This window comes from Aquarana catesbeiana, linkage group LG06 (genome assembly GCF_042186555.1).
Source record: "Aquarana catesbeiana isolate 2022-GZ linkage group LG06, ASM4218655v1, whole genome shotgun sequence".
In the NCBI taxonomy this organism is placed as follows: domain Eukaryota; kingdom Metazoa; phylum Chordata; class Amphibia; order Anura; family Ranidae; genus Aquarana; species Aquarana catesbeiana.
Genome location: NC_133329.1, coordinates 149036475 through 149058195, shown reverse-complemented (window position 1 = coordinate 149058195; position 21721 = coordinate 149036475). Strand labels below are relative to the sequence as shown.

Here is a 21721-nt window from a genome sequence, read left to right as displayed (position 1 = left end):
TGCAATTTATAGCTTTATACTGGCCATCTACATAATTTATAGGCAATTTTGAACCACGTAAAATATTCACAAAACTGATCAAATAAAACAGGGCATCCCAATACCAACTGTACAGACTGTTGGATAGTTTTGTTAGAAATTATTTGTAGTAGCTTGCATTGATCTATTTGGTTTGTTTTAGAGCTGAACTCCAGATGTAAAATGCAGAAATTATTGCAGCTTTGTATATACTCTAGTTATACATCATTAGGTGTATTTTTTAATGCAGTTTAAAGTACCTTAATTTTGTAGTAATTTTGACCTGGTATCAGCCTCTTACAAATGTGCTGTACAACAGCAATAAGACCGGGAAAGGGAAAAGCAGAACGAAAAGCCAATCAGTTGTACTGCAGTGCAAAAACATGCAGATAGGGGATAGAGCAGAGTGACAGAGAAACAAGCTCATCAGTGTGCTGTGTCTCCTTTCACTGTCCAGTCACACGGTGGGGGACGAACGAAAGAAAAATCAGGTTGTCTGCCCTATATGCCAGAACTGTGTAAATCTAAGGACCCTATGGACAAAAATACAGATATTTGACAGTTAAGACAGCTCCCTATATGTATGGTATATGTTTGCCTGCAGTTCAGATTTAATGAATGAAACTTGGTTGAAAATGGTTGAAATTGCCTGGAAATTGCCACATGTATGACCAGCACATACTTAACACTGAATTCCATCCACACACATGGCACATTTTGATCTACTGCAGAGAGTTTCTGTATACACCATGAAATGATCTAATGTGTTGTTGGTAGGTTGTCTCAATCCTTTCTGTTGTTTTTTTCAGTTGAAAGGATGAAATGACCTAAATATAATTGTGGGTATGGCCAGCTACGGTAATTAAATGTTAGACAACAGTATGCACGTTTTAAGTATAATATATTTGATTTTCAGATTTGGAAATGATATCCAATTTTGGAAGCCAGGAATGGTTCCCCCAACTTCAGAAAATCTGCAAAGTGCTTGGAAGTAAGTTCATTTGTGCAAAAGCTGGCTTACTTATTAGAAACACTGAAAAATAGTCCATTGTTCTCATACTCAAGCTATTTGCCGGTACATTATAGCTATATGAATTTGTCAGTATTATGACCCCATTGCATAGCTATCTTTACATTGGTTCCTCTCTGTTAAAGCAGAACTATAGTTACTAGAAACTGGCTTGCTGTAAAAAATAATAATTATAAATAATTTGTTGTGTAAGAAAATCTTCCTAGTCCTGTAGATGGTCCAGTACACTACTTTCCTGCCTTGGCCTCTTCTCCTAATCTCCGTAATAAAATGCTGTTACATAATTGGGCAGCCGTAGCACATATGCATTTTTGCAATGGGTGATGTTCTAATGGGTCACGCAAATCCTTAAGATAAGACCTTCAAGTTTCTGCTCCTGGTATGTCCCTTACTGGCTCTTTCCCCTCTAGATGTCCCTAAAGGCACCCAGCCTGGCTTGACCAAAATCCTATGGCTTATGCAAACCTGTGTCTACAGCTAGGGACCACACATTCCCAAAAGTGCACAGGAAAGTTCCAGGGGAAATTTTCATTGGTTAGGATTGGCATAATGTCCAGAATGGTGCATATCTTTTGTGATGCTTTATTGAACAATTTATTGATTCAGAGTTTGGGACATATAATCACTCTCCAGGTGGTGGCACATCAGCTTGGTAACATAAAGGAAACACAGTTACAAAGTAATCCTTAAAGAGTGGGGATCCATTGAGCGAGACTATAACCTTTCGCTTAGAGAAATAGAGTCAATGGATTCCCAAGCAAAGGCCATACCCTAATTTTACCTCCCAGTGGAGGAAGGAGCCCCTGGCTTCCCCTAAAGTGTAAGTGTACAAATTGCAGTGCAGGCTGCATCTCTCCTGGCTTCAGACTAGTCTTCTCATGACTGAGCACTCTATGTAACACCCCCTGACATTATTTGCAACATGGATGGCTGGCAGGCAGGGTGCCCAGCAACCTGGAGGGTGCGATGAACTCATAAAGAGCTTTTGCACAGTACCAGCAGTGACCCTAACTAATAGACAGCAACACCTAGTTAGACCCCAGGGGGATGCCAGTATAAACTCTCGCCTATGGTAATAGGGAAAATGGCTGTAGGCATTCCCTGTAGACTGGGGTGCCATCTAGTGGCAAATGAGACAACTGCATGGCTGTCATATACAACACTGCTGTACCAAGCAAATGATACCTTCTCCTTTTACACTTTGTTGTCTATATGCCTTTTTAATGGTCCTAAAAAACATGCACCCTGCCAGATGTATAGTTGCTAAAGGGGGTGTCAGCCTCCCAGTATGAAGGCCCAAATGGCATCTGATTTGCTTGAGAATGTGAGGAGAATTGTGCATCTGCATAAAAATGGGACAGGAGATAGAGGCATAATAAACATACTACAAGACCATTTTGCATGGTGTGACATGCTGACTGTAAGTAAGAGTGCATCCTGGCTAAGTATTGTCTTTCTAGGTATAGTTCTAATTAAAGCATAAATAGTCTGAGGTTGACAATACAAAACAGAGAAGAGGGATAAAATCAGCTCCGGAACTGAAGCACACAGCTCACATTTGTATATGCCATAACTATTTTCCACACCTCTTGGCGCAATAATATACCAACGTATTACCACAACTTTCAGCAAGGTAGTAATAGTAGTTATTAAAGTAAAGCTAAAGGCTCCTGTATGGCACTCTAAACAAGTACCAAATCCAATCACTATGTGATACATAAAGTAAACAAAATACTTCTTTTAACTTCCCTGAGTGAGCCAAATCCTTTTTCATCTGTGGCTCCCACACTCCCCCTCTCATACACTGCAGCTCACAGTGGGGGAGATTCTGCAACAGAGACAGTGTGGTCAATCCACAAAGCAGTGGACAGGACTAGGTGTGGCCAGGTTCTGATTGAAAAGCTACAGGCTTGAGAGTCAGCAATTTTGATGCTGATAGCCATGTCCACTGCACCCTTTTTTGTATCTCACTATGTTGCAAGCAGACATAGCCTACATGAGAGTGGCAACTATGCTTTGAATTCAAGAGCAGTGCACCATAGTTGCCACACCTCATAGGAAGCTGCATTAGGTGTACTTCACTGACAGGATCAACAGATACAGTATTTGTGGGACTATACAGGGGGACTAAGAGAAAGCTGTAAGTCAGATGCATTTACAATTAAGTGCTGCAGCACATGTATTTTTTAATAGGAGACCATGGTCTACTGTAAGCAATATTACTGCAGCTGCCTGAAAACAACAGCCATCAGGAAAAATTCCTCCATCCAAGCTATTTAGCATGGATGTGGGAATTGAGTGATATCTCTCATTCAGCCCTGCTATCCTTAATTTCTAGCATTGTCACTATAGCTAATAGGACATTGTGTAGTCGAGAAAAAAATATATTGGGGGGGTGGGATTTAGTAAGACTGGAGCAGTCAGAATCTGAAGCTGCGGTACATGGCAACCAATAAACTTTTAGCTTTAGTTTTTAATGCTGGAAACTGAACAAGCTGAAGATAGAAGCTTATTAGTTAATATGCACAGCTGCTCCAAATTCCTTCTTTTTGAAGTTTAGTCCCTCCACTGGAACTAGAATTTTCATTTGTTTATTTCATGCTTCCATTTTTGTCAAAGGTTATCATAAACATTAAAGGCCAGTTTGCTGTTCAGGCCTGATCTGATCTCCCTAAGGTATTAATGTTGGTTACCCGGTCCCTAAACTTTAATAGTCATACTGTGCAGCCATTCATGCTTAGCCTGTGAACAGAGTGTAAGAGGTACACTGCAGACATGTTTTTAGTGTTGACTTACCTGGAAAGAGTAGAAGGAAACAGACAAGGATTTTCAAATTCTACAATAGCAACTCTTCCTGACAAATCTTGTCCAGTGATGTCTTGTGTCTCACAGATTTTGCCAAAAGTAGCTGGATTGTGAGATTGTTATTAGGTACTGTCTATGGTCACCTTTAGGCTAAACATAGAAAGCTGCCTTCCCAAGACTGATTGGTGTAGAAACATCTTCCCTTCATTTGTAGTGCTGAGTCCTGCTAATAGAATCATTTGAAATATTTGTTTTTGTTTTCCAGGTGGATCCTGAACCTTCAGTGTGAGGGTGGGAGAAATGTTGTGGGTGCCATTAAAAGAGCTATTGAATTTAACATCAATGACAGCGAAAATGAAGAATCCCAGGGAATATATTTATTTACTAGTGGTGTCCCAGATCAAGACCTTGTAAGTGAAAAGTGATAATGAGTTGTTAGACTGACAGAGTAGTAAGAAGTATAAGAAATATACAAAAAAGAAAAAGTTATCACATAAATGAGGGTACAGCCCCCAGGTGGGATAACAAAGCGGTTCACAAAAGGCAAACTAGTCTTGTCCTAAATGGCTAAAAGCCTGTATTTATTAGAATAATTATATCAAAAAATTGCAAAATGAAGAGTAAGATCAGTATCAAAATTACTCTACATAATGATACGCTGTATAACAAACGCACAGTCTCATCACCAAGCAAAGAATTAAGCTTATTCAGCATTATTATTGAAATGCAGCGGATTCCATGCTGGTTTGTGTATCACACACAGTAATTGACGTCCAGACATTTCAACAGTGACATTGGGGGTTATTTACGAAAGGCAAATCCACTTTGCACTACAAGTTCAAAGTGGACTTCAAATTGCACTGAAAGTGCACTTGGAAGTGCAGTCGCTGTAGATCCGAGGGAGACATGAAAGGAAACTAAAAAAACAGCATTTTAGCTTGCACATGATTGGATGATAAAATCAGCAGAGCTTCTCCACACTTCAGATCTACCCCTCAGATTTACAGCGACTGCACTTCCAAGTGCACTTTCAGTGCAATTTCAAGTGCACTTTGCACTTGTAGTTTGCACTTGTAGTGCAAAGTGGATTTGCCTTTCGTAAATAACCCCCATTGTTTTTTATTTTTTGTTTGGTGATGGGACTGTGTTTTTGTTATACTGCGTATCTTTACGTAGAGTAATTTTGATACTGATCTTACTGAGAGCTTGAGAGGCCCAGACATTTAAAGGGGCCTCCACCTCACTGGAGGTACCCATCACAGCCTGATGCTCCCCTGGAGTGCTGTCAGATGCATGTCTCTCACTCATCCCCTCTTATGCCGTGTACAGACGAGCGGACTTTTGGCAGACTGAACTCCGAAGGACTTTTTGACGGACTTTCGACAGAGTTCCAATGCAATGGACTTGCCTACACATGATCACACCAAAGTCCGACTGATTCGAACGTGATGACGTATGACCAGACTAGAATAAGGAAGTTCATAGCCAGTAGCCAATAGCTGCTCTTGTGTCGTTGTTCATCCATCGGACTAGCATACAGACGAACGGATTTTTCGACCGGACTTGAGTTCGTCGGAAAGATTTGAAACATGTTCTATTTCCAAAGTTCGTCTGATTTTTCGACAGCAAAAGTCTAATGAAGCCCACACACGATCGAATTGTCCGGCGGATTCGTTCCGTCGGACCTTTGCTGTCCAAAAGTCCGGTTGTGTGTACACGGCATGACTCAACAATGAGCCTCTGCAAGTCAACATTTGTTACATTGTCACCTTGACACTTTACATTCTACGTTTGGGCTGTGGACAACACATCTGCTATGCATGCACCCTTATCTGGTCCTTGCGACTGGAGGGAAACAATCTTTGCAGGGACCAATGTCCCATATCCCATGTCTGGCATTGCAGTTTTTGTGTCCACATAGCCTTGTCTAGCATGGCTAGTAATTGTTTGGCCCAACTGTTCCATTCCATTGTGCTTCCATTATGAGTGCCCTGCAACACCTCATCACCTGCTCTAGGAGGCACCAGGGACTCTGCAGCACAAACAGTATCTTTGTCCATTTTATATACATCATATGGTGACAACATGCTTTTACTCATCTCACACTGAAAAAATGATCATCCATCAAAGCAGGCTGCAATACACCATTTTGGCCAGCTTGCCCTGGGGGCTCTAACAACACACAGCTGTGTACTTTCAGCTTTGGCCAGTTGACTTAACCCCTTACCAACTGGGTTACACATAGGGTGAGTGGACTACTCACACAAACTCTCAATGTATGGTGCAGATTCCCTCTGTTCCACCAGAGCAAATTCAGTGCTGTCCTGAAAAATCTCTGGCTCCAACGCATAGAGAGCCCCTGATACTTCCATGTACAACCCTGTGGCTCTGCTTTTGGTTGCCAGGGGAGACATCCTTCTTTCCTTATTAGTGAACACATCACCAACATAAGTACATGTATCATCAGCAATACCTTTATCATCAGCATTCATAGACATAGCAGTGTTATAAACCTTATCAGGCTGTTTTTAGTCATAACGCACTGCACCCTGTGTGTCGCTCGCTCAGCACACCACCCTTCTTCTCCAAAGGGATTCTTTTGCCCACTAAGGCGGCTCCACAGTTGTCCTGGGAAACCTTGTGCCTCACCACTGCAGGCTCCTGTGAGGTTTCCCTAAGTATCTCCGCAGCACCTGTCATTAGGGAATCTGGCACACAGACTGTATTGGTCACCCCTAGGTTATTATTCCCAGCATGCTGCTGGATTGCACCAGGCACAGAGTCCTCAAGTTTTTTTGAGCCCTTAACCTTGCTGCAGGTTGAGCTTCAACCTGTGTCTCCCCACTACTCGGGGTAGCACACTGCAGCAAGTCCATTTTTTTACACCTTCTACAGATCTCTCAGTCAGACGCTATAAGGCATAGAAACACATGATAAAACATATAGTCCTCCATATTGTCATCGGATAGGCATAGGGGAATCTGGAGGACAATGTGGGGGATGAGATGAGAGCAGTGGCAGTAGGTGGGGTAACCTATACCGTCATAATCATATAGGCCAGCTACATTGTGGTAGGAGACTTCTGAACGTCTGGATACAAAAAAGAAAAAAAAGATAAAAAAGTGCAAAAAAAAAGAGCAAAAACAAAATCGTAGCTGGCGCACAGACTGTACAATAGATCCAGGTCTTGTGCCCTAATGGGTCAGGGATGTAAGGTGTGTGCCCTGGGCCGTAACAATGGGAAAAGCAGTCCCTGCTCCGGGAACAAAGGTGCAGAAATAACAGGAACCAGTGCTGGGGGCATCTGGGAGGAAGATCTGGGGCGCTTCTTCTTGCTGTATTTCTGCCACTGTGGGATGAACAGGAGACCCGGGGTAGTAGGAGAGAGGGGCCAGTCTGGCAAGGAGACCTGGGATAGCTCTAGGGTACTCAGGAACTGCGGCAAATCTCCCAAGGTGTGAAATAGGGCTGTTTTGCCCTCATGGTGGACCTGCAGCTGGAATGGGAACCTCCACTGGTACTTGATGTGTTTCTCCAGGAGGAGAGATGTGAGTGGCTTCAGAGAGCGTCTCATGGCCAGGGTTTGGCGTGAGAGATCTGGAAGTTGCATGACAGGGGTATCATTCAGCCGGATGGAATTTTGTGTGCTGATGGCCCGCATAATTTCCTCCTTGACCTTGTAGAAATGGACCCTGCATAGTGCATCGCGGACAAAGGAAGAATCAGGGTTTTTTGGGCCTGAGGTCCTGTGAACTCTGTCCAATTCAAAAGGAGCATCTTTAAGCTGCTGGAGTAGCTAATTAAAAATGGCAGTGACTGCCCCTGCCAGGTCCTTGTGCGCCACCGTTTCAGGGATGCCACGGATTCTGATATTGTTCTGTCTGTTACGTTTCTCGATGTCATCCTGCTGATACATGAGCTGCTGCAGCAAAACAGTGTAGGAATTCAGGGTCACCTTGTGAGACTGTAAAGTATTGCAAATGCCATCAGTAGTGTTCTCTACGTCTTCCATGCCTATATGTCTTCTCTATGTGGTAGAGATAATGTTCAAAGTTTTTGTAGGCAGGGATCGCATGTATGCATGCAGGGATCACATCTGCGACTCCATATCCCAGCCATCACCAGAGCACAGTGAGGCTTGTGAGAGGCTGTGGGGGCTGTGTATGGGTGGCTCAAAGTCTGTAAGGGAGGCAGAGCAGCCCCTGGAACGTACCTGCAGGGTGTCTGCTGGCTCAGAGCGGGCCAGAGATAGGGGCGCCGGCGCCATCTTAGATTTCCCATGGTTCATGTAGGCTGCAGATGCCGTCAGGACCAGAAGCTGCCCCGATGCATGTCTTACAGCTCCATACACTAGGCCACGCCCCAGAGTGCCCTAAAATTAGGGCATTCTGGAAAAGGGTGCTCTCGACGCTTCGCAAGGTGACAGGGCTCTCTATTGATCAGCAACCAAGCTTGGCCTTGCTCAGTGTTGTACCCAATGAGTGGCCGCGTCCGTTGAAACGTCTGATTTACTTTATACTGCTGGCAGCTAAGATCACTATTGCGGGAGCATAGAAGACACCCGTAGTTTCTTACAGTCAATTTAAACACAAAATATCATGGATTATGATACATGAAAGAATTGCTAGTATTGTCGATGACCAAAGTACTCTGTTTGAACAAACAAGGGAACCCTGGGCTTCATACATTCATGTACCTTTATCGTGACCATAGGTATAGCGCAGACACCGAGCTGCTCTTCCCCTAATTTTTCTACATCTTCACCTAGTTCTCCTCTTGTGCCAAAGATCATAAAATAAACAACCCCTTCTTTCCCCCTCTCTCCTCTCCCTTTCTCCTTCTTCTGTCTCTATCCTTTTCCACTTTCCCTCTTTTTTTCACAACGCCGAGAAATTCTCTCTCAAGGGTCAGTTGTGAGACTTTCGGTTGTATTATAGAGGGTGATAGGTAGCGTTAACTGTGATTTAAGACTAATAAGAGAGTTCATCTTCTTGGTTCTGTTCTTCGCTACATTTGTTAGATTCTTTAAAAAGTTAGTGAGTTCTCTCATAATGACCTGATATCACCTCTTTGTTAGCTTCATTTTTACAGATTTTGGAACTTGCCTGACTGAACCATTGTCCTGAAGCCCTCAACAATGGAACCCAGGACAGAATTTATGATGTTAAACAATTTAACCTGAGGCTGGGCGATGTTATCCTGCCCTCGTCACAGTTTGCTCCCATATGGGGTGGCGGGAGTGTGGGGTGACACCCTTTGCTTAAGGCCTAGCATTTCATAGTGTTGATTTGGTTCTTTACTGATTATTACAGAGTTGTTACATGAGAATTTATATAATTTTCTTGACAATGTCCGAAAATTAGTCAATAAAAATATTGCAATTAAAAAAGGCAAATGAAAAGTCCAAAACATACAGGGTTTCCAATGCAGGGGTTCTTCTCCAGCAAATACACATAAACAGAAAATGCTAGCCTACATGGCTCTCTCTTTAGCAGTACTTCTGCTCTTTATGCTGGTCACACAGACCACAGGATTCCTCAGTGTTTACTTTAATGCCCACAGCTCCGCTCTCGCCTTAGTCCTCAGGCTGTTTACTGCCTCTTGCAGACACACACGTGCTATGGCTGCCACCTGCAGCCTCTGACTCCTAGCCTCTCTTGGGATGGAGCAGTCTCCAACTGGGAGTCATGAGGTATTTCCATACTTTCATTATAAGGACTGTGCTCACCTGAGCACACACCCTGCTGGTCCTCCACAAAACCTGGGCACAGGGTTAGAGATTCCCACCCGAGATACTATGGAATATCCAAACTACAGAGCCCCATGTAGGAATACCAAAACCCAGAGAAAGCTGCGAGAGCAGTTTTCTCCAGTCCACATCTATGCTCTGCAGTCCTGCACCGTGCACTCTGTGTCCTTTAAACCAGTGGTTCTCAACCCTGTCCTTAAGTACCCCCAACAGGCATGTTTTGGAATTTTTTTTTTTTTAGATAAAATAGCTGTCCAAAATACCAAGCCATTGACTCTGATTTAAAGCACCTGTGCAAGATAAAAGAAAACCTGCAAACATGGCCTGTTGGGGGTACTTGAGGACAGGATAGAGAACCACTGCTTTAAACGACCAATTTTACAGTGACAGCATCTCATACTGTCACTATATATATATATATATATATTTATGAAAATTTAAATAAGATACTACTAGAATGATTAAATGAGGAATCCAATCAAATTACATTTTTTATAAACTAGCTTGAACAAACTCATCTGTAACCGGCTGCTATTGCGTAGTGTATTTTGAGCATTGTCATTGCTCTTTGGATGACTTTACTGGACAAGGCTGTATGTTTTCCTGATTTTGTGTACTGCAAAGCTATCCTTTTTATGTGCTGGCTTAAAACTGACACTAAAAAGGCAGGTAAAAAAGGCAAAAATTGATACAATTCTGTAATTATTAATACATCAATTAAACATATTTTTTAAAGCCCAAATCTGGCAAATCTGAAAATTCCTTCTTGCAGTGGCTCTGTGCCCACACTGAAAGAGGGTAAACTGTTCATTTAGGTCAAGGGGAAAGAGAAGAGAACTTTTACTTACCCAATCTTCACTCCCCTGGCAGACTGTGCTCTCCCATGCTCCAGCAGTGAACTGCCCTTTGGCATCATTACGTCCAGTGTGGGGTATGGACCCCCTGCATTTATTGATGACATCAGAAGTCTCTGCAGGGACCTATCTAGCAGTGCGGATTAGATACGTACATCTTCTTTTCTATGTCCCTAGACCTAAATAAGCAGTTAATTCTTGCAGTGCATGTATCTACAGTTGATCGTGCTATGCTATTGATACTCACAAACACCCAGCTTTCTTTATGTTGCAATTCTCACAAAGTAAAGATTTCCTATTGGAGACAGTTGATACTTTAAAACTGACTGAAAGGCCTGCTTATTTGCCAGCCCCTATCCCTTCTTTCCTCAACACAAATGGGTTTAAAAGCCATTGCTCAAGAAACTCTGCCCCCCCCCATTGTTTTTTCATTCATTTACCATGGCCCCTTCTTACACTTCTGGGAGGCATGTCTGCCATCCCTCAAGAATGTACTCCTTAAATAGTCTGAAGTACATTCTTGTGGGGTTGAAGTAAGTATTATTTTATTTTATGTGGAGAAGCAGTTCTTTTTCTATTTTTTTTTTTTTTGGGGGGGGTAGGGGGGCAGAGAGCTGGCAAAAAAATAAAGATTTTACAGTTTCTGTAGAAAGTCAACTTTAAAGGGACACTGTCATGAGAGATTAAACGAGAAGTACAGCCAATGCTTCTTTGGCTGTACTTCTCCTGTGGTTCACAGGAGTGCAGTTCACTCTGCACTCCTGTGACCCGCCTTTAGCAGACAGCGGGCTGAAGCCTGCTGTCTGCTGATGTCACAGAGCCAGTCCAGGCTGGAGAAAGGACCATGGACCGGCACCTGGCAAAGTTTGATCGCTTGGTTTTCAGGCTTAGTGGGGGACAAATGTAGAATCGGACTGAAGATGCATCCACCTAGGTAAGTATGATTCTTTGAGGAAAAAAAAAATCCTGAAATAGGCCACCAATTGTTAACCCTCCTAGATTTCTACATTCCTGGTTATGGTTTTGATACTTTGACTTTAATGCTGTCCGTTACTGACCCTAAACAAGTACAGAGATAAATAGTTCTGACGCTTTTCTACCATTCACTTAAAGCATTCTTGTTCTAGATTTTGTGTGGAACATATTGAAGTCAGACGTAGTCAGGCATCTAGCATTTTCAGAAGAAGGCTTGTAATGGCAGCCCTCATAAATCTTTCATGAGTCAATTTATGGACTTGTACAAGAATAAAGGGTCAACATACATTTAATAAATACTGTATACAATGTCACATTTCTCAGAAAGGTTTTGTTATGTATTGCAGTATGTTTAGTAGATTGCTATAACAAACTGCTGTCAGTAATGTGCAGTTGATTTAAAACATTCTCTTTCCTCTCCGCTGCAGCATGTAGTGTCTGCGTACTTGTCTGAAGCTGCCTCTGGCTGTGATTTACATCTTCATGTCTGCTTGTTCAGTATTGATGATGACAGCTCTGATCACATCAGTGACAGGAGTGACACAGTCCGTGTTCTACAAGATTTGGCTCATGTCACTAATGGAAGGTTTCACTGGTTTGCTGACAAAGGTACATTTTCAGAAAGAATCTACAAATTAAAAAAAAAAACAGCAGATTGTGAAAATGTGGTAAAATGTCAATCATATGCCTCTGCAGTCTACAAACCTCATGACCTAATTCTACAACTTTTAATGCAAAATTACTTTTTATATGTTGAACTTATTTGATTGAATAACATATAACTATGCTAAAATGTAAAATGCAATTCCTTATGCAGCAGGACTCTTAGTGGGAGACTGGTAGCCAGTCAGGTATGCTGCATGCAAATGTATTGGCCAGAAACATGCTGATACAGGGAGAAAGCAGAGTGAGCAGAGAGATGCCCTTGTCAGTCTTCTGCTGCTGTTTCCTTGTCCAGCTAGGGGGGCAGAGGACTCCACTGTATTCCTTCACCTGTGTTATCTATCTGACTGTGCTGTCTGACTGAGCTGCGTAAATCCCAGGCCTGGTTATACAGAAATTTTGAATATTTTGTCAGTTAGTTTATCTGTTTGCCTTTAGGTTAGCTTTAATTCACCTCCGTGCCAAGCACAGACTGGTGTGCAAGTCTTATGGAATTTCCTATTGACCTTCAAACTAGTTTCATCAGGAGATTTGGTGATTTTATTCCTACAGTGCACACTCTCTGACATCACCACCCTGCCATTGCCTCATAAGCAGTTAGGCATCCTGATTATCATCTGGTCTTCCTACATATCATTGTCCTTAATCCACTTTGAATGTGTTGATGTAGATCTTGTATTGCCAAATTGTCACTCTGTTTATCATGTCATTATTGTCATTAACATCATTATATACAAAGCTATAAGTCATTACTATAATTAAGGCACTAATATAACTATTAAACTATATCTGTATATGTCACGCATTGACCTATTTGCAGGTAATATTGAAAGTGATGACATCACTTGTCTTGTCTCAGAGATGGAAAAGGCTCTTAACTACTCCAAAAAGGTCAGTATGGTTCTTATCTTCACTTATCTTTACTGTCTCAGCAATGTTGCTGATTCCCCTTAAACATTTTTTTTTTAAATTCATGCTGACTAAGATCTCTATTTTATAAGGCAAAGAGCACTGTATATGGTGCACTAACCCACAACAACCATCAGTTAATCATATTTCATTGTTCGCGTGACAATAAATTGAACAAAGTTGAGGCACATTATTGCTTTTTTTCCTTGGCTTATTAAATAAGCCATAGTTGTCAACTTACATGTACGGTATGTTAGTGGCATGCACTATGAAAATAAACAAATTTGTTAAGTTCCAGTGATCTTTACCTTGCAGTGTGCTTTTTTGATTGAAACGTTAAAACGCCGCACTGGGAATAAAGAGGAGAACCAGATGCCACCAGCGGAAGGATCAGTGGTGCCATATCAGACAGAGAAATGCAGGCCAAAATCACTGCCACTTCCAAAACCTACTGCGCTCACACTTGCCAGAATGGTATGTTATGTCACCTGACATTACTACATTGTAGAAGACATGTATGGTAAAGCAAATAACACATCTGATTCTACATCGCAATTTAGAGTTCATTCACATTATATACGGTGGTCTGCGATTGTTCTGCTTAGAAGAGTGCAAGTCACTGCCAGGGCACATAGAAAACTATTGTTTCCTATGTGCCCCGTTTACATCACAACACTGAGGTGATGTGCGGTGCTGAAAAATGAAGACTTGATACATTTTTTCCACAGCGCAACAAATGTCACTGCAGTGCAGCACACCCCTGTGAGGAGACTTGAGCAAACATGCATTTGTACACACAATAAATTAAAAAAAAACTGTAAACCGTGTGATGCACTGAAACAGCACATCGCACCACCTGGATAAAAGTATGCCAGCCCCCACATAGGAATTGTGATAAAAAAAAGAATCTATACACATCTACTACTTAATGGCCTTTTAATATATTTTCCATTTAATTGTTTCTTGCTGTGTTTTTCTGAATACTTATAGCATCCTTTGTGCGCTCCCGAACCTCTCTTTTCCCTCCTAAATACCGCTTGGAGTGAGTAGTGGATGTTATTTGCAGTCATTTGCACTGCTCTATGCACACTACAAATTCCATAGTCCGTCATAGTTCATCTAAGGAGTGAGCAAAAGAGGGTAGCAAAGTTCCTACATACAATGGATCCATGTGGAGTGAACGTAGTCACCCTATAACAGAGACTCAGATCACAGCAACCAAAAATGATAATTTGAAGGATGCTGATAGTAATAGAATTTTGAGAATAGAATAGAGAATTCTGTATTTTTAAACCAGTTTAGTGTCACTTTAATGTATTTCTAGAATGATTACAATTTTTCTCTTAGCATCAGTCATGCTCCTTGAGTGGTATTACATATGAAAAGTCAGCTGCAGTAACAGATTTGACCTTGGAGACAAAGGTGTGAAATTGTAGTTTCTGACCCCAGCAATTTGTGGAAACTGAAGGAGGGAAGACACCTATCTATGTTACCACTAAAGGAGAGAAGACCTCTCTATGTTACTGCTAAAGGAGAGAAGACCTCTCTATGTTACTGCTAAAGGAGAGAAGAAACCTCTGTTACCACTAAAGGTGGAAAGACACCTCTGTTACCACTAAAGGAGGGAAGAAACCTCTATGTTACCACTCAAGGAGGGAAGAAACCTCTATGTTACCACTAGAGTTGCACCGATACCACTTTTTTTAAGACTGAGTACAAGTACCGATACTTTTTTTCAAGTACTCGCTGATAACGATACATTTTTTTAATGTCATGTGACAGTGGAAAAGGAAGAGGCCGGTAAATAACATATTTATCGGCTCCTTCCTCTGCTCTCCATCCTAAAAGACCTGGGACATGGGGGAACTGGAGGAGCACACGGAGAGCCGGGGAGGATGCAGGGAGACTCGGAGGATGACACAGAGGGGGACCCGGAGGACGAAACGGATCAGGACCCGGAGCAGGACATGAGGAGCACAGAGGGGGACCCTGAGCAGGACCCGGGGAGCACAGAGGGGGACAGCGGGGGGTGATTGGTGCAGCAGTAGGGGCAGTTACAAGCACCAATCTCCCTGACAGCCGCTGGAGGGAGAGGAGGAGAAGCTACTGTCAGAAAAGCTATACAGGAAGATCGGTGCTTGTAACTGCCCCCACCGGCGCACCGATCATCCCTGAGACTGCCCAAGTATCGGGTCAAGCATCGGAGCATTTGCACGAGTACAAGTACTCATGCAAATGCTCGGTATCAACACCGATACTAGAATCGGTATCGGTGCAACCCTAGTTAACACTAAAGGTGGAAAGACACCTCTATGTTACCACTAAAGGGAGAAAGACACCTCTATGTTACCACTTAAGGAGGGAAGAGCTCTCTATGTTACCACTAAAGGAGGGAAGACCCCTCTATGTTACCACTAATGGAGGGAAGACCTCCCTATGTTACCATTAAAAGAGGGTAGACCCCTCTGTGTTAGAACTAAAGAAGGAAGACCCCTCTATATTAATACTCAAGGAGGGAAGAGCCCTCTATTTTAATACTAAAGGATAGAGGACTCCTCTATGTTACTATGTTACTACTTAAAACAAGCAGAAGCTGAACGTTTATTTTTTTTTAAATGAATGACTTGAATATTTTTGAAGAAGCCAGTTTGATGAATTGTGACCTTGAAGTAGTAATGCACTGTTTATTTGCAAAAAAAATCATGGTATCTTATCTATTTACTCAAATGTCTAGGGCATTAAGAATGATCAAGATGGGAAGAAGGACACTAACATGAAAGCATTGTTGTGGAGACCAAATAGTGCCAAAGCTGACATCCCTCCAGGTATAGGAGCCTTAATTCCAACTTTGCATTCAATTACTGAATTTTTGTGAGTTTAAGAGATCTAATAACAATGCAGTTTCATTCATTTTAAAACCTTCATAGTTTCAAATAATTGACAAAACATTTGTCACTGAGGGCTCTGATCTCAAACTTTTCAGACATATACCGTACCTGCTGTGATAATATGAATGTTCTCATTCTCTTTACTGGATCTTTGTTATTCTTTATAATTATGATATTGGAGCTGGAGGGTTGGAAACACCCATTTTTTCACAGAAAAGTAGGATCTCAAGATGCACTGGATGGTGCCTAGGGATGAGCACAGATGGGTTTGCATGTGTGCAGCTGCAAGGCGGGTTTTGCCTCCGCCACCTATGATTGGCTATCCACTTCGACAGCTTCCCGGTGGGATAGCTCGGGCAGGTTCAGACTGCTCTCTAGTAGGGATGTCCCGATACCACTTCTTTAAGACCGAGTACAAGTACCGATACTTTTTTTCAAGTCCTGCCGATACCGATTACCGATGCTTTTATTTTTAATGTCACGTGGCAGTGTTTCTTTTTTTTACAATTTTTTATTTTTGTTTTTTTAAAATGCTTTCTTTTTTTTCTTTTTTTTTCAGGGGGGGAGGGGGTGGACGCTGTCTTTGTGTTTTTTTATTTAAATTTTTATTATTTTTTTACAATAATTTTTTTTTATTATTTATTGCAATACTTTGTGTTTTTTTTTTTTAATCAGCACTGTTGGGGGGCTTTGGTGAGATATCAGGGGTCTTAACAGACCCCTGATATCTCCCCCTTGAGACAGAGAAAGAGACCGAGGATAGAGATTCGCCAGTCGCTTTCTCTGCAGCCTCAGCTGCACTGAAAATGAATGGAGAGAAGACAGCGGCTCCTCTCCATTCATAAACTGAGACATCATAATCACAGGAGATTACAATGTTTCAGTTATGTGAATGGACAGAGTCAGCTGACCATACACAAAGGAAGGAGGAGGACGTGGAGAGAGACAGCACAACAGAGGGGGACAGCACAACGGAGGGGGGGACAGCACAACGGAGGGGGACAGCACAACGGAGGGGGACAGCAGAACGGAGAGGGACAGCGGAACGGAGAGGGACAGCAGAACGGAGAGGGACAGTGGAACGGAGGGGGCACGGGGGATACTGTGACAGTCAGCGGTGATCGCGTGTGCAGGAGTTACAAGCACCGATCACCGCTGTATAGATTTCACTAAAGCAGCTGAAAGCCGCTGGGGGAGAAGCTTCTAACTCCCCCACATGCCGATCACTGCTGACTCTCAAGGTATTGGGGGAAGCATCGGGAGCATTTGCCCGAGTACAAGTACTTGGGCAAATGCTCGGTATCGGTGCTGATACCGATACTAGTATCGGTATCGGGACAACCCTAATCTCTAGTGTAATTGGGCTCATCCCTAGTGTAACTACTGGTAGGATGTAACTATGGTGAGGGAATTTCCCCACACTTAAAATATATATCTAAACCCTTACCCAAACCTGTAATATACAGCTTGCCAGTCCGTAGATGTGGTGACTGCATTTGTTTTTTTTTTCCCAGGCTTTTTTTCCCCCTTTATTTTCACCTGTCAGTGCCACACTTCCTGTCCTAGAGTGACCACACTCATAGACTGCACTATATCTATGGAGAAACAGTGTTGGCAACCTAGTCTGTTCTCCTGATTTGGGCTACAAACACATCCACTTCATCTCCATCACATAGTGGAGAGGCCTTCTGTAGATGAAAGAAGATAACTGGGAAGGCTAATAGTTTAGTCTGTTTTAGATTTCAGTTTAATGCACAGGAGGTTACATGCACTGGATTTCTGGCAGAATCAGCTGGTACTCTGTACTTGCAGAAAATTTACCTAAAACACGTGCAGGTACCACATCCAGGGACTGGTAAAGTGCAATATGTACATTTTTGTTGTTGGATTGAGACATACTTTAATATTCACTAACTAAATTATTCTATAAGAGAAAAATAGTAAAATATTTATATGAACTTGATCCAGACTTTTGGATGTATACACAATGAGAGGGTTTTTTTTATTAATGACACTAATTAATTGTACACACACCAAATCTACTGGAAGATGGCAAGTGATCAGTGACCGGGGTTACATACAGTATAATTTAAGTTGTAATCATATATTGTCTTTCTGAAAAGGACGTTGCCTCAAATCAATCTGGAAATATAATAGAAAAATGAAAGCCATTGATTTTATTTTAGCTCAGGCATTTAAAGACTGGGATCTGGCTAGTGACAAGAAAGTAAAACAAAAGAAACAACAGAGAGCATCTTTTGATGTTTTTTACACTGAAAATGGAAGAAATATTGGTAAGTAAATTATTTTTGTCTGCACACTGACTGGCTAGTTTATTAACCAAATCATTATATATATATATATATATATATATATATATATATATATATATATATATATATATATATATATATATATATATATATATATATATATGTATTATATGAGTTCAAGTACAGTGGGTTACATGATTAAACATAGAGGTAAAATTTTAATTCTGACATCTTAGTTACAGTGGGAATGGAATTGGGTGCTCGGAATGCAAACTTGTGCTTTGCTCATGGCAGTGTTAATTTCGTCAACAAAATTATTTTTGTCATAGTTTTTGTCAGCTGCATGTTTTCAGTGATGAAAACTAAATGAGAATGAAAGTCAAATTAAGTCAATTGATGAGAACTCAACAAACAAAAACTCAACAAAAATGTGAGAGAGGGAGACGTTTACCCACCTGAACTCCCACTTTCCTTGGAACTCCGCCTGTCTCTTAAAGCCCCAGCCCCCTGACTCTATCGGCAAGCTGTATTATCTGAGAGACGCAGGCTCCCATTAATTATTTCCCTTTCCTATTCAGTTCCACACATTACACTCATTTACACTATATCGTTGGCGCCCTCTGCTGGCCCCTTCTATATCAGCAACACGTCTTGCAGTGCATGGGCTTTCTCATGCTTCAAAACCTGCGAAAGGATCCAAGAATACGCGCCATCAAGGAGAAGGATCACTATTGGTTTTTCTGCACGGATGACACGGATGATTTAATGGAATCATCGTGATATTGAAGAATCGCAGCACATTATGAACTTTTATTGCAATGTTTTGTCATTTGTTATAACAGATATTGTTGATTATATGGTAGATCATGTAGATTATTCTTTATGATTCTATATATTTCACTGAGCACAGACAGCGCAGGAACTTCTCACACTAGTTCCAGATACTGTAATCCTCAGTCACACCAAGGAGTCTGCTTCTCATGCCTCCGCAAACTTGGGCTCCCTCATTCCCCAAAGCCTGCATGTTCCCGCAAAGCACATTAAAGTTTAAAAATGTATTGCACTACCACATAAGAATAAGTAGTGATCATCTACTAAGCTGCTAAAAGAAAAAAAAAATTAAAAGTCTTAAAATTAAAGGCTTTTCTTATTTTTTTTCATAAAATGTAATGCCTTGCTGAACCAGTCGACTTTCAGTCCATCTATGGACAACCTCAGAGTGCTGCTTGAGCCTCCTCTAGGATCACAGGCCTTGAAAGGTGGTTGGTTGAGCTTCCTCTAGAATCACAGGCGTGGGAAAACTTAGACTTGCATCTACAATGCTTAACCCACTAAATAATAAAATCATCATTAATTGTTTCAATTTATCCTGGTAGCTTAGCTACAAAAGATAAAGTGCAACAGCATTTTTTGACAATAGAAAAAAAAGCATTTCACTAGTGCTGAAAGATCAACTTCTCATGAACCGGAACGGCCATTCATCGTTGAAAATTTGTCCGGTTCCTGCTGAACCAGCCGAATTTTAATCCATGCATACTCTGCTTTAGAACTCCTTTTGGATTTGTATTACCGTTTGTTTCATTGTGGAAATTTCCGCACACTCCTTTTCCTGTGGAGTGAAGGGTAATCTACTTAACAGGAACATAAGAATGTAATTCTGATGATGGTTCTAACCTGTCACTACTTTAGCAAACAATGAATAAAGTTTTTTTGGAAGGAGTTCTACTTTAACAGGAACCATATTTTGTCTTTATCCCACAGGGGTGGTGTACAAAGACTATCCAGCAACAAAAACTGTAAGGAAAAGTATCCCCTTCATTGCACTGCCTAAAGAAGAGGAATGCTGTTCATCCAAAGCGGTAAGACATACATTATTCCATAACTTTGATGCTGATTTACGAAACTTGGATGTAAAGATAATAATCAGATTGTAAATTTTTTCGCTGAAAAACATCACCTACTGATAACTCCTGATGGATGCCTATGTGTCTTTGCCAAATTCTGTGTTATGGATATAACACTGAATTTGACAAAGACACATAGGCATCCATCAGGAGTTATCAGCAGAGTTATTGTTCTGTTCCAAATGCTGCTTAACCACTTGCTTACTGGGCACGTAAACCCCCCTCCTATCCAGGCCAATTTTCAGCTTTCAGCACTGACGCACTTTGAATGACAATTGCGCGGACATACAACACTGTACTCAAATGAAATTTTTATCATTTTTTTCACCACAAATAGAGCTTTCTTTTGGTGGTATTTGAACACCTTTGCTGTTTTTATTTTTTGTTAAAAAAATGTAAAAAGACCGAATTTAAAAAAAAATAAAAATTTTTTTATATTAAATTTTAAAAAAGGTAATTTTTTTTCTTCATTGATGTGCGCTGATGAGGCGGCACTGATGGGCACTGATAGGTGGCAGTGATGGACACTGATGGGTGGCAGTGATGGGAACTGATGGGTGGCAATAATGGGCACTGATCTGGTACACTGATAGGCAGCCCTGCTAGGTGGCACTGATTGGCACCACTGCTGGGCATTGATAGGTGGCACTTGTGGGCATTGATAGGTGGCACTTGTAGGCATTGATAGGTGCCACTCATGGGCATTAATAGGTGGCACTGGTGGGCACTGTGGGCACTGTCAGGTGGCAATGGCAGGTGGCACTGGCAGGGGGTACTGGTGGCACATATCTTCGGGACCGATGTTCCTTGCTGATGAGCCGGTGATCGGCTTTTTTTTCTCCTTGCGCTGTCAGCGCAAGGAGAAAAAAAAAACGATCACAGATCTTTTGTTTTGATCATGTGATCAGCTGTCATTGGCTGACAGCTGATCACATGGTATGGGGCCGGGACCGGCCCCTTACTTGGATCGGTGATCACCCGAGTCTCAGGGCGCATGCACATGGGAGGCCGTCATATGACGGCCTCCCGGGAATTCAGGTCCGCGCTGTAGCCGTCATTCGGCTATAGCGTGGATGTCAAGTGGTTAATGCATTGACATACCTCCTTGGGCCAGTCTGTCTGGATGGTATGGTTACCTGTTGACTTGGCACCACCGCAGGCAGAATAACTCTTCAATAAGACACAGAAGTTGAATCCAATGCAATAGTACTTCAGCAAATTGAAGTACAGGGGAAGTTTTTTCCCAGGCTTTACAAGTTTAAGAAGACAATAACTTTTCTAAGCTCTGTCAGAGACCATGGAACATTTTGCATTTCTTTTGGAAATCAAGGTCTCGGAGTCTGGAGTAGAGTAGAGTGGAGAGGCACAGAATCCAAGTTGCATGAAGTCCAGTGTGAAGTTTCCACAGTCAGTAATGACCATCTGTGTTTTATCAAGTCCAAAGTCAGTGCAGCCCTCTACCAGGAAATTCTAGAGCACTTCATGTTTCCCTCTGCTGACCATCTTTATGGAGATGCTGATTTCATTTTCCAGCAAGACTTGGCACCTGCCCACACTGACAAAAGTACCAATACCTGGTTTAATGATCATGGTATCACTGTGCTTGATTGGCCAGCAAACTCGCCTGACCTAAACCCCATAGAGAATCTGTGG

The 21721-nt window shown here is 41.9% G+C and overlaps 1 protein-coding gene across 1 annotated transcript in view; it reads left to right on the top strand.

Annotated features, from left to right (window-relative positions):
- The window catches only part of VWA3A (von Willebrand factor A domain containing 3A), a 138169-nt gene that overhangs the window by 83283 nt on the left and 33165 nt on the right, over positions 1–21721 (top strand). Inside the window, exons 18-25 of the mRNA XM_073591043.1 lie at positions 935–1009; positions 4119–4263; positions 11860–12040; positions 12915–12985; positions 13319–13477; positions 15738–15828; positions 18078–18185; positions 19926–20023. Of these exons, the coding sequence (XP_073447144.1) occupies positions 935–1009; positions 4119–4263; positions 11860–12040; positions 12915–12985; positions 13319–13477; positions 15738–15828; positions 18078–18185; positions 19926–20023 (928 nt within the window). The remainder of the gene's footprint in view (positions 1–934; positions 1010–4118; positions 4264–11859; positions 12041–12914; positions 12986–13318; positions 13478–15737; positions 15829–18077; positions 18186–19925; positions 20024–21721) is intronic.